Here is a 14488-nt window from a genome sequence, read left to right as displayed (position 1 = left end):
TATTACACTGAGGGAGCACCTGACACTGTACTTTCTTCCCTATATAAATAACACTCGAGCTATAGTGCGTCTCCAAATAAATCACATTCGAGCTATAGCGCATCTTTATGTGAAAGCAGCAGTGTCAGATATGGGGGTTGGGGGGGCTGGGGGATCATGAACGCGACTGAGAGAATGGAACTGAATTAAAAAAAAAAAAAGCTAACCTTTACAATTATCATGCATTTACACTGGCTCTTACAGACTGACTGAAATCAAATGTGTGTTTTTATTATAAATTAGTACAGTACATGCAATATTATTTGAAAACGAACGAATAATATTGCATTAGTGCGATGCTGTTTTTACATATATTGTCTCTTTCATTCATCTTGCGGTTTGTAATCAGTGACCGCGTGTTTTTTTCCCTGATCTTGCCAGTTCGCACATGTTGCTGTATGGTGGTGTTTCTTTTGTACTCCAGGACATGCAGAGGACAGAATAGTATAGAGCAGTAAGTTCAGCGCTATATGCAATCAGACAGACAGACAGGCAGAGAAGGCACTAGATATATAAATAAACAGGGAAGGCACTGTATAATCTATACTAATAAAAGGCAAAGCCCTCACTGACTGACTGACTGACTCACTCACTCACTCACTGACTCATCACTAATTCTCCAACTTCCCATATAGGTAGAAGGCTGAAATTTGGCAGGCTCATTCCTTACAGCGTCCTTACAAAAGTTGAGTTTGAATTTCATTTCGAAATTCTATGCAAAATGGTCATAACTAGAAGCTATTTTTCTCCATTTACTGTAATGGTGTTGAGCTCGAAAGCCGTGGGGGGCGGAGTTTTGTGTGACATCATCACACCTCCCACGTAATCACTCAGTACGTAGAAAACCAGGAAGAGTTCCAAAAAGCGCTGAAGAAAACATACATTATATAATTAAGAAGGCAGCGAAACAATTAGAAGCGAGCGAGTGACATATAAAACCATATTCAGCGGCTCACGTGAACTGACGAGTCGCAGACAAAAGCAACAGTTCCAAAGAGTGCTGAACAAAAACTGAATTACACTGCTACGCTCAAATAGACAAACCACACGCCAATATATATGTGTGTGTATATATATATATATGTGTGTGTGTGTGTGTGTGTGTGTGTGTGTATATATATATATATATATATATATATATATATATATATATATATATATATATACCATATATATATATATATATACTAGTAAAATACCAGCAGAAAGGAGAAGTAGTGTGTTAAAGAAGCAATGAAAAGAAAAGGAAACATTTTGAAAATAACGTAACATGATTGTCAATGTAATTGTTTTGTCACTGTTGTGAGTGATGAGTGTTGTTGTCATATATATATATATATATATATATATTTTTACACACACACACACATAAACATATATATATACATATCTATACATATACACATATATACATACATATATATATCTACATATATACACATACATATACAGTCATGTGAAAACATTAGGACACCCTTTGAAAGCATTTGGTTTTTTGTAACATTTTTAATAAATGGTTATTTCATCTCCGTTTCAACAATACAGAGAGATTAAAGTAATCCAACTAAACAAAGAAAACTGAGGAAAAGTCTTTTCAAGATCTTCTGTAAATGTCATTCTACAAAAATGCCTATTCTAACTGAGGAAAAGATAGGACACCCTTGCCCCTAATAGCGAGTGTTACCTCCTTTGGCTGAAATAACTGCAGTGAGACGGTTCTTGTAGCCATCTACCAGTCTTCGACATCGGTCTGAGGAAATTTTACCCCACTCCTCAATGCAGAACTTTTTCAGCTGTGAGATGTTTGAGGGGTTTCTTGCACGTACAGCCCTTTTCAAGTCACCCCACAGCATCTCAATGGGATTCAAATCTGGACTTTGACTTGGCCATTCCAGGACTCTCCATTTCTTCTTTTTCAGCCAATCTTTGGTTGATTTACTAGTATGTTTTGGGTCATTGTCATGTTGCATGGTCCAGTTCCGCTTCAGCTTTAATTTTCTAACTGATGGTCTCACATGTTCTTCAAGCACCTTCTGATACACAGTAGAATTCATCGTGGATTCTATGATGGTGAGCTGACCAGGTCCTGCTGCAGCAAAGCAGCCCCAAACCATGACACTTCCACCTCCATGCTTCACAGTTGGTATGAGGTTCTTTTCTTGGAATGCTGTGTTTGGTTTACGCCAAACATGTCCTCTGCTGTTGTGTCCAAATAATTCAATTTTGGACTCATCTGTCCAAAGAACATTATTCCAGAAGTCCTGGTCTTTGTCAACTTTATCTCTGGCAAATGTCAGTCTGGCCTCGATGTTTCTCTTGGAAAGCAAAGGTTTCCTCCTTGCACACCTCCCATGCAAGTTAAACTTGTACAGTCTCTTTCTGATTGTAGAGGCATGTACTTCTACATCAACAGTAGCCAGAGCCTGCTGTAGTTCTCGAGATGACACTTTAGGGTTTTTGGAGACCTCTTTTAGCATCTTGCGGTCTGCTCTTGGGGTGAACTTGCTGGGGCGACCAGTCCTGGGCATGTTGGCAGTTGTTTTGAAAGCCCTCCACTTGTAGACTATCTTCCGGACAGTGGAATGGCTGATTTCAAAATCTTTTGAGATCTTTTAAATCCCTTCCCAGACTCATAGGCTGCTACAATCTTTTTTCTGAAGTCCTCTGACAGCTCTTTTGTTCTCACCATGGTGCTCACTCTCACTTCAACAGTCAGGAGCACACCAAACTAAATGTCTGAGGTTTAAATAGGGCAAGCCTCATTCAACATGCAGAGTAACGATCTACTAATTATGTGCACCTGGTGTGATATACCTGTGTGAGATCTGAGCCAATTTAAGAGGGAATACATGTGAGGGTGTCCTATCTTTTTCCTCAGTTAGAATAGGCATTTTGTAGAATGACATTTACAGAAGATCTTGAAAAGACTTTTCTTCAGTTTTCTTTGTTTAGTTGGATTACTTTAATCTCTCTGTATTGTTGAAACGGAGATGAAATAACCATTTATTAAAAATGTTACAAAAAACCACATGCTTTCAAAGGGTGTCCTAATGTTTTCACATGACTGTATATATATATATATATATATACTGCTCAAAAGAATTAAAGGAACACTTTTTAATCAGAGTATAGCATAAAGTCAATGAAACTTATGGGATATTATTCTGGTCAGTTAAGTAGCAGAGGGGGTTGTTAATCAGTTTCAGTTGCTGTGGTGTTAATGAAATTAACAACAGATGCACTAGAGGGGCAACAATGAGATGACCCCCAAAACAGGAATGGTTTAACAGGTGGAGGCCACTGACATTTTTCCCTCCTCATCTTTTCTGACTGTTTCTTCACTAGTTTTGCATTTGGCTACAGTCAGTGTCACTACTGGTAGCATGAGGTGATACCTGGACCCTACAGAGGTTGCACAGGTAGTGCAACTTCTCCAGGATGGCACATCAATACGTGTCATTGCCAGAAGGTTTGCTGTGTCTCTCTGCACAGTCTCAAGGGCATGGAGGAGATTCTAGGAGACAAGCAGTTACTCTAGGAGAGCTGAAGAGGGCCATAGAAGGTCCATAAGCCATCAGCAGGACCGGTATCTGCTCCTTTGGGCAAGGAGGAACAGGATGAGCATTGCCAGAGCCCTACAAAATGACCTCCAGCAGGCCACTGGTGTGAATGTCTCTGACCAAACAACCAGAAAGACTTCATGAGGGTGACCCAAGGGCCCCATGTCCTCTAATGGGCCCTGAGCTCACTGCCCAGCAGCATGCAGCTCGATTGGCATTCGCCATAGAATACCAGAATTAGCAGATGCACCACTGGTGCCCTGTGCTTTTTACAGATGAGAGCAGGTTAACCCTGAGCACGTGACAGAAGTGAAAGGGTCTGGAGAAGCCATGGAGAACATTATGCTGCCTGTAACATCATTCAGCATGAGCAGTTTGGTGGTGGGTTAATGATTGTCTGGGGAGGCATATCCATGGAGGGTCACACAGACCGCTACAGGCTTGACAAAGGCACCTTGGCTGCCATTAGGTATCAGGATGAAATCCTTGGACCCATTGTCAGACCCTATGCTGGTACAGTGGCTCCTGGTGCACAACAATTCCTGGCCTCATGTGGTGAGAGTATGCAGGCAGTTCCTGGAGGATGAAGGAATTGATACCATTGACTGGCCACCACACTTTCCTGACCTAAATCCAATAGAACACCTCTGGGACATTATGTTTTGGTCTATCCAATGCCACCAGGTTGCACCTCAGACTGTCCAGGAGCTCAGTGATGCCCTGGTCCAGATCTGGGAGGAGATCCCCCACAACAACATCTGTCATCTCATTAGAAGCATGCACCGATGTTGTCAGGCATGTATACAAGAACACAGGGGCCATACAAAGGGCTGCGTACAATTTTGAGTTGCTGCAATTAAATTTTGGCAAAATGGACTAGGCTGCCACATAATTTTTTCACTCTGATTTTTGGGGCGTCTTGAATTCAGGGCTCTGTAGGTTGATCATTTTCATTTCCATCAAACGATGTGGCATCCTTTCGCTCCTAACACATTACCCAGTCTATATCAGTATAGATATCCAGGAGGATTTCTTTTTCCCATTGAGATCTGATGTGTTTTCAAATTGTTCCTTTAATTTTTTTGAGCAGTTTATATATATATATATATATATATATATATATATATATATGTATATATATATATATATATATATATATATGTATATATATATATATATATATATATATATATATATATATATATATATATATATATATATATATATATATATATATATATATATATATATATATGTATATATATATATTTGACAGCAACACTCAAAACAGTGACAAAACAAATTACATTGACAATCATGTTACGTTATTTTTAAAATGTTTCCTTTTCTTTTTTCATAACTTCTTTAACACACTACTTCTCCGCTGCGAAGCGCGGGTATTTTGCTAGTTAATGATATTAGAAACAATATAGTATATCTCCCCATCACTGCGGATCCTCCTCTGCCCCAGTACTCCGTTATAAACAAATTAAATTCTTTCACCAGGATAGATTTACCTGATTTACATAAAATTATTTCTCAACTGAGACCCTCCACCTGCATCCTTGACAAGTTTTTTCAAAAAAGCAACGGGCGTGCTAGTTGATAGTATTCTTGACATAGTAAGCTCGTCATTAGATACGGGGGACTTCCCAGACTGTCTTAAGACTGCTGTAGTTAAACCCCTACTCAAGAAAAATAATCTTGACCACTCTGCTTTTCAAAAATTTTAGACCCATTTCTAACCTGCCTTTCTTAATTAAAATTCTAGAGAAGGCAGTCATTATGAAGCTAAATGACCACCTCAATAAACATGCCATTCTTGATAAGTTTCAGTCGGCTTTCAGAACAAATCACAGTACAGAAACTGCATTCGTTAAAGTAGTAAATGACTTGTGGGTAAATGCAGACAGAGGCCATTTATCTGTTCTCATCATCTTAGATCTGAGTGCCGCATTTGACACCATTGATCACAATATTCTTAGAAATCACCTTAGTCATTGGGTGGGCCTCTCTGGTAGCGTCTTAAATTGGTTTGAATCCTACCTGGCAGGTAGAAAAGTCTTTGTTAGTTGTGGTAATTACAGCTCAAAGACACATAATATTCTATATGGTGTTCCACAAGGCTCTATCCTGAGTCCGCTGCTCTTTTCGATCTACATGCTTCTGTTAGGTCAGATTACCTCGGGACATAATGTGAGTTACCACAGCTATGCTGTATTTATCAATAGCACCTGATGACCCCAACTCTGTTGTTTCACTAACACAATGTCTTACTTGTGTTTCTAAATGGATGAATAGTAATTTTCTCAAGCTAAAAAAAGAGAAAACCGAAATTTTAGTGATTGGCAATAATGGATAATAATGAGGTTATCTATACTAATAAAAGGCAAAGCCCTCATTGACTCACGGACTGACTCACTTATCACTAATTCTCCAAGTTCCCGTGTAGGTAGAAGGCTGAAATTTGCCAGGCTCATTCCTTACAGCTTACTTACAAAAGTTAAGCAGGTTTCATTTCAAAATTCTACGCGTAACGGTCATAACGGTCAACAACGTCCGCCATATTGAACTTTCTTATTCATGGCCCCATCTTCACGAAATTTGGTAGGCGGCTTCCCTGCGCTAACCAAAACCAATGTACGTACTTATTTTGGTGGTATGACGCCATTGTCGGCCGCCATATTGAATTTTCCAAACGTCACTAATTCTCCAACTTCCCGTATAGGTAGAAGGCTGAAATTTGCAAGGCCCATTCCTTACAGCTTACTTACAAAAGTTAAGCAGGTTTCATTTCAAAATTCTACGCGTAATGGTCATAACGGTCAACAACGTCCGCCATGTTGAACTTTCTTATTTATGGCCCCATCTTCTCGAAATTTGGTCGGCAGCTTCCCTCCACTAACTGAAACCAATGTACGTACTTATTTCGGTAGTATGATGCCACTGTCGGCCGCCATATTGAACTTTTCAACAGTCTTTGTTACTTAAGGACCTTTCTTCAAGAAATTCTATCGATCAAAGAACTGTCACTTACCGAGTGGTTTCCATGCCCGGAGATACCACCTACCTTTTCCATTCTCTTTGTTACATATTGCACGGCCATATCAGGCTCACTCTTGATATCCGGAGGAACATTCTGTCTTATGTATTGAATGACTGGGACAGGTTCAGGTGTGGACTGATGACGGTACAGGAGATAATTATACTACACAGGAGCACTAGAAGAGTGAAATGCTTAAGCCCTTCACCTATGGTTCTGCATGTGAGTTGATGGCTGCCACTGAATTGTTCGGTTGTCGCTTTCAAGTGTACCGAAATGGACAAATATTTTACACCTTTTGACAACCGCCAATGCCTCTTAAACATCTTAGATTCACAGGTGACGATTTCAGTAGTGGACACTTTGATGTTTATGAATGTTTAAACTCTCAAAAGCTGGATGTGATTTTATCGATGAAACCGTTGTGTGCTTACAACGCTTGACAGATGCCAAATGTCACTTCAACACAACAAATCCTGCAAATACTGTCGTAATTGAAACAAACCATGAAACTCAAACCGATTATGACAGCAGCAATCCAAGCTGTGAGATTTGAGACAAGATTACTGTTCACATGGCCAACTGTAAGTTTCATGCTCAAGAGTAAGCTCGGCGCACAGCTTGGTCATGTTACAACCGGAGGGCCGAACTGACAACATGGTATACAAAGAGATCCTTCACAAATAATTATTGGCATATTGTCCCACAGTTTAAAAAGGTTTAATTTTCTTCTTCATAAAAATTTGAATGCAGTACTTCACCGCTGCAAAGCACGGGTATTTTGCTAGTCAGAAATAAACTTGATGCATTAGGATTAAAAGTCAAGACGATGGTAAAGAATTTTGGGTTAACAGTTGACTTTAAGCTGAATTTTAAATCGCATATTAATCAGATCACTAGGACAGCATTTTTTCACTTAAGAAACATAGCAAAAGTTAGACCTCTTATATCATTGAAAGATGCTGAGAAATTAGTTCACGCTTTTGTTTTCAGTCGACTAGATTACTGTAACGCACTCCTCTCGGGACTACCCAAAAATGACATAAATCGTTTGCAACTAGTATAGAATGCAGCTGCTAGAATCCTAACTAGGAAAAGAAAATCTGAGCACAGTTTTGATGTCACTACACTGGTTACCTGTGTCATTCAGAATTGACTTTAAAATACTGTTTATGGTTTATAAAGCCTTAAATATTCTCGCTCCATCTTATATATCGGAATGTCTGACACCTTATATTCCAAATCGTAACCTTAGATCCTCAAATGAGTGTCTGCTTAGAATTCTAAGAGCTAAACTTAAAAGAAGTGGCGAGGCAGCCTTCTGCTGTTATACACCTAAAATCTGGAATAGCTTGCCAATAGGAATTCGCCAGGCTAATACAGTGGAGCACTTTAAAAAAACTGCTAAAAACCCATTAAACATGGCCTTCTCATAACTTCATTTTAGTTTAATCCGGATGCTCTGTATATTCAATTAATTATCATAACTATTCATGGTGGGTCTAAAATCCGTACTAACCCCTACTCTCTCTTCTGTTTCTTTTCCCGGTTTTCTGGGGTGGTGTCCTGCGCCACCACCACCTAATCAAAGCACCCTGATGTTCCTACATTGATGGATTAAAAGCCAGAAGTCTACATGACCATCATCATCAAGTCTTTCCATGAAAACCCTAAATACAAAGAGGACTGTTTATTTATGTTAGGTAGAATGCCCAGAGGAGGCTGGGCGGCCTCACGGTCTGGGACCCCTGCAGATTTTAGTTTTTCTCTCCAGCCGTCTGGAGTTTTTTTTTTTTTCTTCTGTCCTCCCTGGCTATCAAACCTTACTCTTATTCTATGTTAATTAGTGCTGTCTTATTTTAATTCTTACTTTGTCTTTTTTTCATCATGTAAAGCATCTTGAGCTATATTATTTGTATGAAAATGTGCTATATAAATAAACGTTGTTGTTGTTGTGTAAATTCTGCCTGACATAAACAGGAACCCAAATCTCCTTTTCTGTTCCGTCTATCCTTCCTAAAAAATATGAATCCCTCTATGTTATACTCATCCCCATCTTTGCTATTTAAGATAGGTTTCTGTTATTGCTATAATAACATAATTATTCTCTGCTACAATGCCTTATTTTTGACACTTCAAGTATTAAGACAAGGTATTTTTAAAGTGTCACTCCTTTTAAAATTGGGTTAGAATTTACATTACTACGCATTTTTATTTTTTATACTATTGTTTGTTTCTCCATATATAGCTCTAAACCTGGCCTGTCGTAAACTCCCTGCAACCCCCACTGTAAACAAAGCTGGATTAACCTATTCATACACCTCTCCAATACATTTCTGTCCCACCAGTTCAGATGTAATCAGTCTCAGCAGAACAGGTCACATCTATTCCAAAGGAGTCCCAGTGCCCTTCTAACATGCACCAAGATTTGAGCAACGCGTTAAACCTTCTCAATCTTACCTAGACTGGCGTGTGGCACAGGCAGAACTTCAGGGAAGACTACGCATGCTGTTGGTGCTCCTCCCTGTTAACAACACTTTTCGCAAAATTCGCCTTAATTCTACACTTTCTTACGCTTGTTTTATTTCCTTTATTGTACATAAAATTTGTGGATGCAGCTGACTCAAACTGTATGGATTCAGTGCCGGTATTTTACGGTGCCCGAAATATGTACATTGCGAGTCAGATCGCCACCACCACCGGGCTGTGGAATGAGAAGACCACGGCAGCATTTGCTCAGGAATACGCTGTCCTTCTCATGGCCCTCAAAATAGAAGTGTCAGTGTGACGAATTTACATTATGTGAAAATAAACTCCGATCACGGCTCTGTGTAAAAAGAAGCCTCATTAACTAATATTGTATTGTTTAATACGAGATCACTTAATGGCAAAGCACTTCATCACTGACACCAAACTTGATATACTGTGTTTAATGGAGACTTGGCAAAAACCGAACAAATTTACTTCTCTCACAGAGGTGACACCACCTGGATTCACTTTCCACATAGAGCCTTGCAGCTCAAGACAAGGCGGTGGACTTGTAGTAATTGTCAGAGTAGATTTAAACATCAAACGAATCCCAATTGATTGTACATTGTCTTTTGAGTGCCTGGCTCTTAAACTAATAACGGAATCACGTCCCGTCTCACTTATTGTTCTTTATCGTCCTCCAAAATACAACACATCCTTCTTATCTGATCTGATTAAACTTTTGAACTTTTAACCCACTCTTATTCTCAGAGAATTATACTTCTTGATGATTTTAACATCCACATTGACATTACTACATCTAAACTGAGAAATAAATTCCTATCCTTATTGGACTGTTTTGACTTCACACAACATGTTGATTTTCCCCACCCACTCTGGTGGTCATATATTGGATCTGATCTGTACTTCTGGACTATCTGTTGCCAACATTTACAGCACTGATTGGGATCTTGACCATAAAGCAGTACTTTCACTGTCTCATTGTCTCTCCCTCCTCTTACCTGTAAACAACAAATTTCTTACAGAAACCTTAAAAATATCTGTCCCTCTATCCTTTCTGGATCCATTTCTGATCTTTTATTGTCTGCACCTATTCCATTAACACTAGATAGTCTTGCTGACCACTATACCTCAGCTCTTCATGCAGCATTAGATAAAACAGCTCCTTTAAAACGTAATGAGGTTTCCTTTAAGCGTTCAGCTCCTTGGTATAATTCAGAATTGCGATCTATGAAAGCAGCTGGCCGACACCTTGAGAGAATGTCACGTAAGACTGGCCTCACTGTGCACATCCAGGCTTTCTCTGACCACCAAAGAGCTTACAGAGAAGCACTAACTGCTGCTAAGAACACCCACTATGGCAGAATAATAGAAAGTGGCCACGATAACCCAAGGGTTTTGTTTTCTGTAGTTAATAAACTACTCTAACCCGCATCTGGCCCAAGTACTTCTTCTACTGAAGTCTGTGAGGAATTCCTCCACTTTTCTGTAACAAAATTAAAGATCTAAATAATTCAACTAACATAAATACATCATCTGTTTATATCTCTCCCTGTTTTCCCACTCCATCCAGCTCCTTCTCTAAGTTCTCACCAGTCACATCTGCTTTGTTAATAACCTGCTTTGTAAGATGAGGCCGACTACTTGTGTACTGGACCCCATCCCCAGCACACTACTTAAATCCTGCTTTCATGCCATAATCCCGACTGTTACAACAATAATAAACTCATCCCTTGACACTGGCTCTGTGCGCTCACTTTTAAAATCGCTTCTGTAACCCCAATGTTAAAAAGTCTGGTCTTGATGCTGACAATCTTAACAATTTCGCCTATTTCCCACTTTTCTGTCAAAAGTTCTTGAGCGTGTTGTAGCTTTCCAACTCACCAATTACTTAACCTCTAATATATTTGATGGAACCCTTTCAGACTGGTTTCAGGGCACAGCACAGCTGTGAAACTGCTCTGCTACAGGTAACCAATGATTTGCTTATGGCAGCAGACTCTGGACAAACCAGCATATTAATTCTATTAGACCTCAGTGCAGCATTTGACACTGTCAGACATGACATTCTACTGTCCAGAATGGAGAACATGCTGGGTATCTCTGGCACTGCCCTCCAGTGGTTCAAGTCCTATCTGACTGATAGGCAAGAGTTTGTTAGTCTTGGCAACAGCAGATCCAGCTCAGCGCCAGTCACACAAGGAGTTCCTCAGGGCTCTGTCCTCGGCCCTCTTCTCTTCTGTATTTATATGCTTCCCCTTGGCCATATTATTCGTAGCTATGGACTGGGCTATCATTTTTATGCAGATGATACTCAACTCTATGTTCAAAGTGGAACTTCTTCAGAGCTTTCTCAGCTCACAACCTGCCTTAGTGAAATTAAAACCTGGATGGAGCAGAACTCTTTAAAATTAAATTTCAACAAAACTGAACGCCTGCAAATTGGGACTAAAATGCAACTTAATAAAATGAGCTCCTTCCCAGTCCATCTTGGTGGTGATCTCATCAGACCTGCCTCTACTGCAAAGAATCTTGGTGTCATTTTTGATTCCTCCCTTTCTTATTCCCCCCACATAAACCACATTAAGAAACTTTCTTACTTTCATCTCCGTAACATATCCCATGTTTGCTCCTTCCTTTCCTTTTCTATTGCTGAGAAACTTGTCCACGCCTTTATCATATCCCGCATCGATTATTGTAATTCCCTACTGGCAGGTACCCTTCTAATCTTATATCACAGCTGTAGCTTATTCAAAACTTGGCTGCAAGAGTCCTTACTCGAACCAGTAGCAGTGAGCACATAACACCCATTCTGCTCAGCCTTCACTGGCTCCCTGTGTCTTACAGAATCGAATATAAAATCCTACTAATAACCTACAAAGCCTTAAATAACCTTGCGCCAAACTACATCAGTGACCTTCTCCATCACTATGTGCCTGTCGCCCACTAAGTTCCTCTGATTCTGGCAATCAAGTTGTGCCCCACAATAATCTTCACTCCATGGGTAACAGGGCCTTCAGTTGTATAGCGCCCAGACTCTGGAATGACCTACCAAATTAATCAGGTCAGCTGACTCCATGAATTCTTTTAAAAATCGACTCAAAACTCATCTGATCAGGAAGGTTTTTAGCTCTACCTGACTTTATTACCCTTCTCGCAGTTTACCTATATGTCAAGATGCTCATGTAACCTGTATGTGTGTGCTAGACCATCAATTACGTTGTCGTTAGGCTTTCCCTCTGAATTTACTGTCTTAATCTTCTTTATTTATTTATCTGGTTTGTACAATACTATACACTGTATACCCTGCCGTTCTTTCCTGCCTTGAGCATGGGAAAGGCACTATATAGATAAAATGTATTATTATTATTACCCTGTCATTTCTGCTCTTCAGCCTGGCACCTAACTCTGTGAATACTGGGGTGATTTCAGCATAGGCAATTTATGACAAACTAACTGATTTATCTATGCATGTGAATATCCAAAAATTCTGACATTTTCTGTCAAGTAACTGAAAAACATTGTTTTAAACCCATACTAAATATAAAAAATAATTATATCCAACCCATAGCAAAAATTATGTAATCACTACTCCTGTAGGATGTTCATTCAGCTGTTTTCCTTTATTGCAAAAACCAAATCACAGTTATGACACAAAACATTGACTGAATATTCTGGCATTGTAAAACATACCTCAAAAAAATTAAATGAAACTGTTGTAATCAATGACACATTTCTGTTCAGACCATGTAGAGGATGAAAAAATTTTAAACTAAGTACCATTTGTATATATATTACAAAGAAACATTTTAAAATACATGCACATTATTTGCCAAAATTACAAAGATACTTGGGCATATTAGGTCTGAAAAGAAAACCTAATTGTTTTTCTTAAAATATCATAAAATGCTTTGATAAAACAAATGTTTAAAAGAAGCAATACAGTTGATAAGTCATTTCCAGTAATGTACTATAATTCCGGCAATTACAACCTTAGGCACAGTTTGTAAAGAATTGTCTTTCATCATTCAAAAGCTGAACTTTTCACAAGCCCATATTTTTAGTTCTCACCTGTTGCATCAGTTGATCTTGTGGCAGCACAGCACAAAGACAGACGAGGTAGGTCTGTTTAAAATTTATTTTCCCCCCAAATTCTGGGTAATCCGCACAGGCTCTTGCAAGTGATGCTGCACACTCTAGCTGATTTATTTTAATTAGATGCTTTACTCGCATATTTAACAGCATGGCGCCTTCTGCCTGGAGAAACTCTTTAACTAAGAGAGAAATAAAGTCAAGTGAGCACATACAGGAATTGCAAGTAATGGACAATGTATGTTCTTATTAACTGTTATGCAGAGTAAACAAAAAGAATGAGTAAAAATGTGTATTACTCAGAGAAATCGTTGTATTTGGATAAAGTAAATGATTCATTACAACTGAACTCTGCTGGTCAAGATTCTTAGTTACTTGTAATGCTTTCCTTCAGATTTCTAAATGGATTTTACTGATGAATTGATAGATTTTGCTGGTAATTTTTCCATAAGTGATGCAAAAATATATCTAAACCACACAAATGAGCACATTAAATCAACAACAGTGACATCTACAATGCAATTCTACACATTACAATTTGTGGACATTCTGAAAAGTTCAGACTTAATTATGGAGAATACTACAGATCAGCTGACATATAATCATAATGTTTCTATAAAACAGGCCTTAGGTAAATAAAAAAGCTGTTTTTTCTGGTCTGCTCTGATTACTTTAACAGACATAGTCCTCATGAACTTTTACTTCAGTTGCTGACCTGACAAGTTATGCTAACATTAGCAGTATAGATTTTGTGACAATATAAAATGCTACATTTCTATGTCATCCCGCTAATGTATGGTTAAACCCTGTTCCTCCTTGTACACAACATCTGAATAATTTTAATAACAGAACAGGAAACCATAATTTTAATTTCTAAAATTAAACCTTTTCCCTGTCCCTTTGACCCAGACACAATGCAAGTATGTAGTGAACAGACTAATCACTGTTCTGGCAACACCTATTCTTAACATTATCAATAAATCATTATTGACTGGCACGACTTTTAATGCATTTATATATATATTTATAATCATAGACCTATTTCAATATTACTCTTTCTTTCTAAAATACCTGCAGCTTCAGTCACACCTTATAATTTTCTTTTGCAACTGTCACAGTACAGAAAAAGCATTAACTTTTTTTTGTGTTGTAAATGACATTATAATACCTACAGGAAATGTAATAGTAATTATATTATTAAAGTCTTTATCACCACTGACTACACTATTTTGTTAAATAAGCTGGAAAATTACAATGAACTCTC

At 38.6% G+C, this 14488-nt stretch overlaps 1 protein-coding gene across 1 annotated transcript in view; it reads right to left on the bottom strand.

Annotated features, from left to right (window-relative positions):
• Positions 1-14488, bottom strand: part of znf292b (zinc finger protein 292b) — a 122430-nt gene that overhangs the window by 21394 nt on the left and 86548 nt on the right. Inside the window, exon 5 of the mRNA XM_039748083.1 lies at positions 13204-13406. Within this exon, the coding sequence (XP_039604017.1) occupies positions 13204-13406 (203 nt within the window). The remainder of the gene's footprint in view (positions 1-13203; positions 13407-14488) is intronic.

Source organism: Polypterus senegalus, chromosome 3 (genome assembly GCF_016835505.1).
Source record: "Polypterus senegalus isolate Bchr_013 chromosome 3, ASM1683550v1, whole genome shotgun sequence".
Classification (NCBI taxonomy): Eukaryota; Metazoa; Chordata; class Cladistia; order Polypteriformes; family Polypteridae; genus Polypterus; species Polypterus senegalus.
The sequence above is the reverse complement of the archived record's forward strand: the minus strand, read 5'-3'. Positions and strand labels throughout refer to the sequence as shown.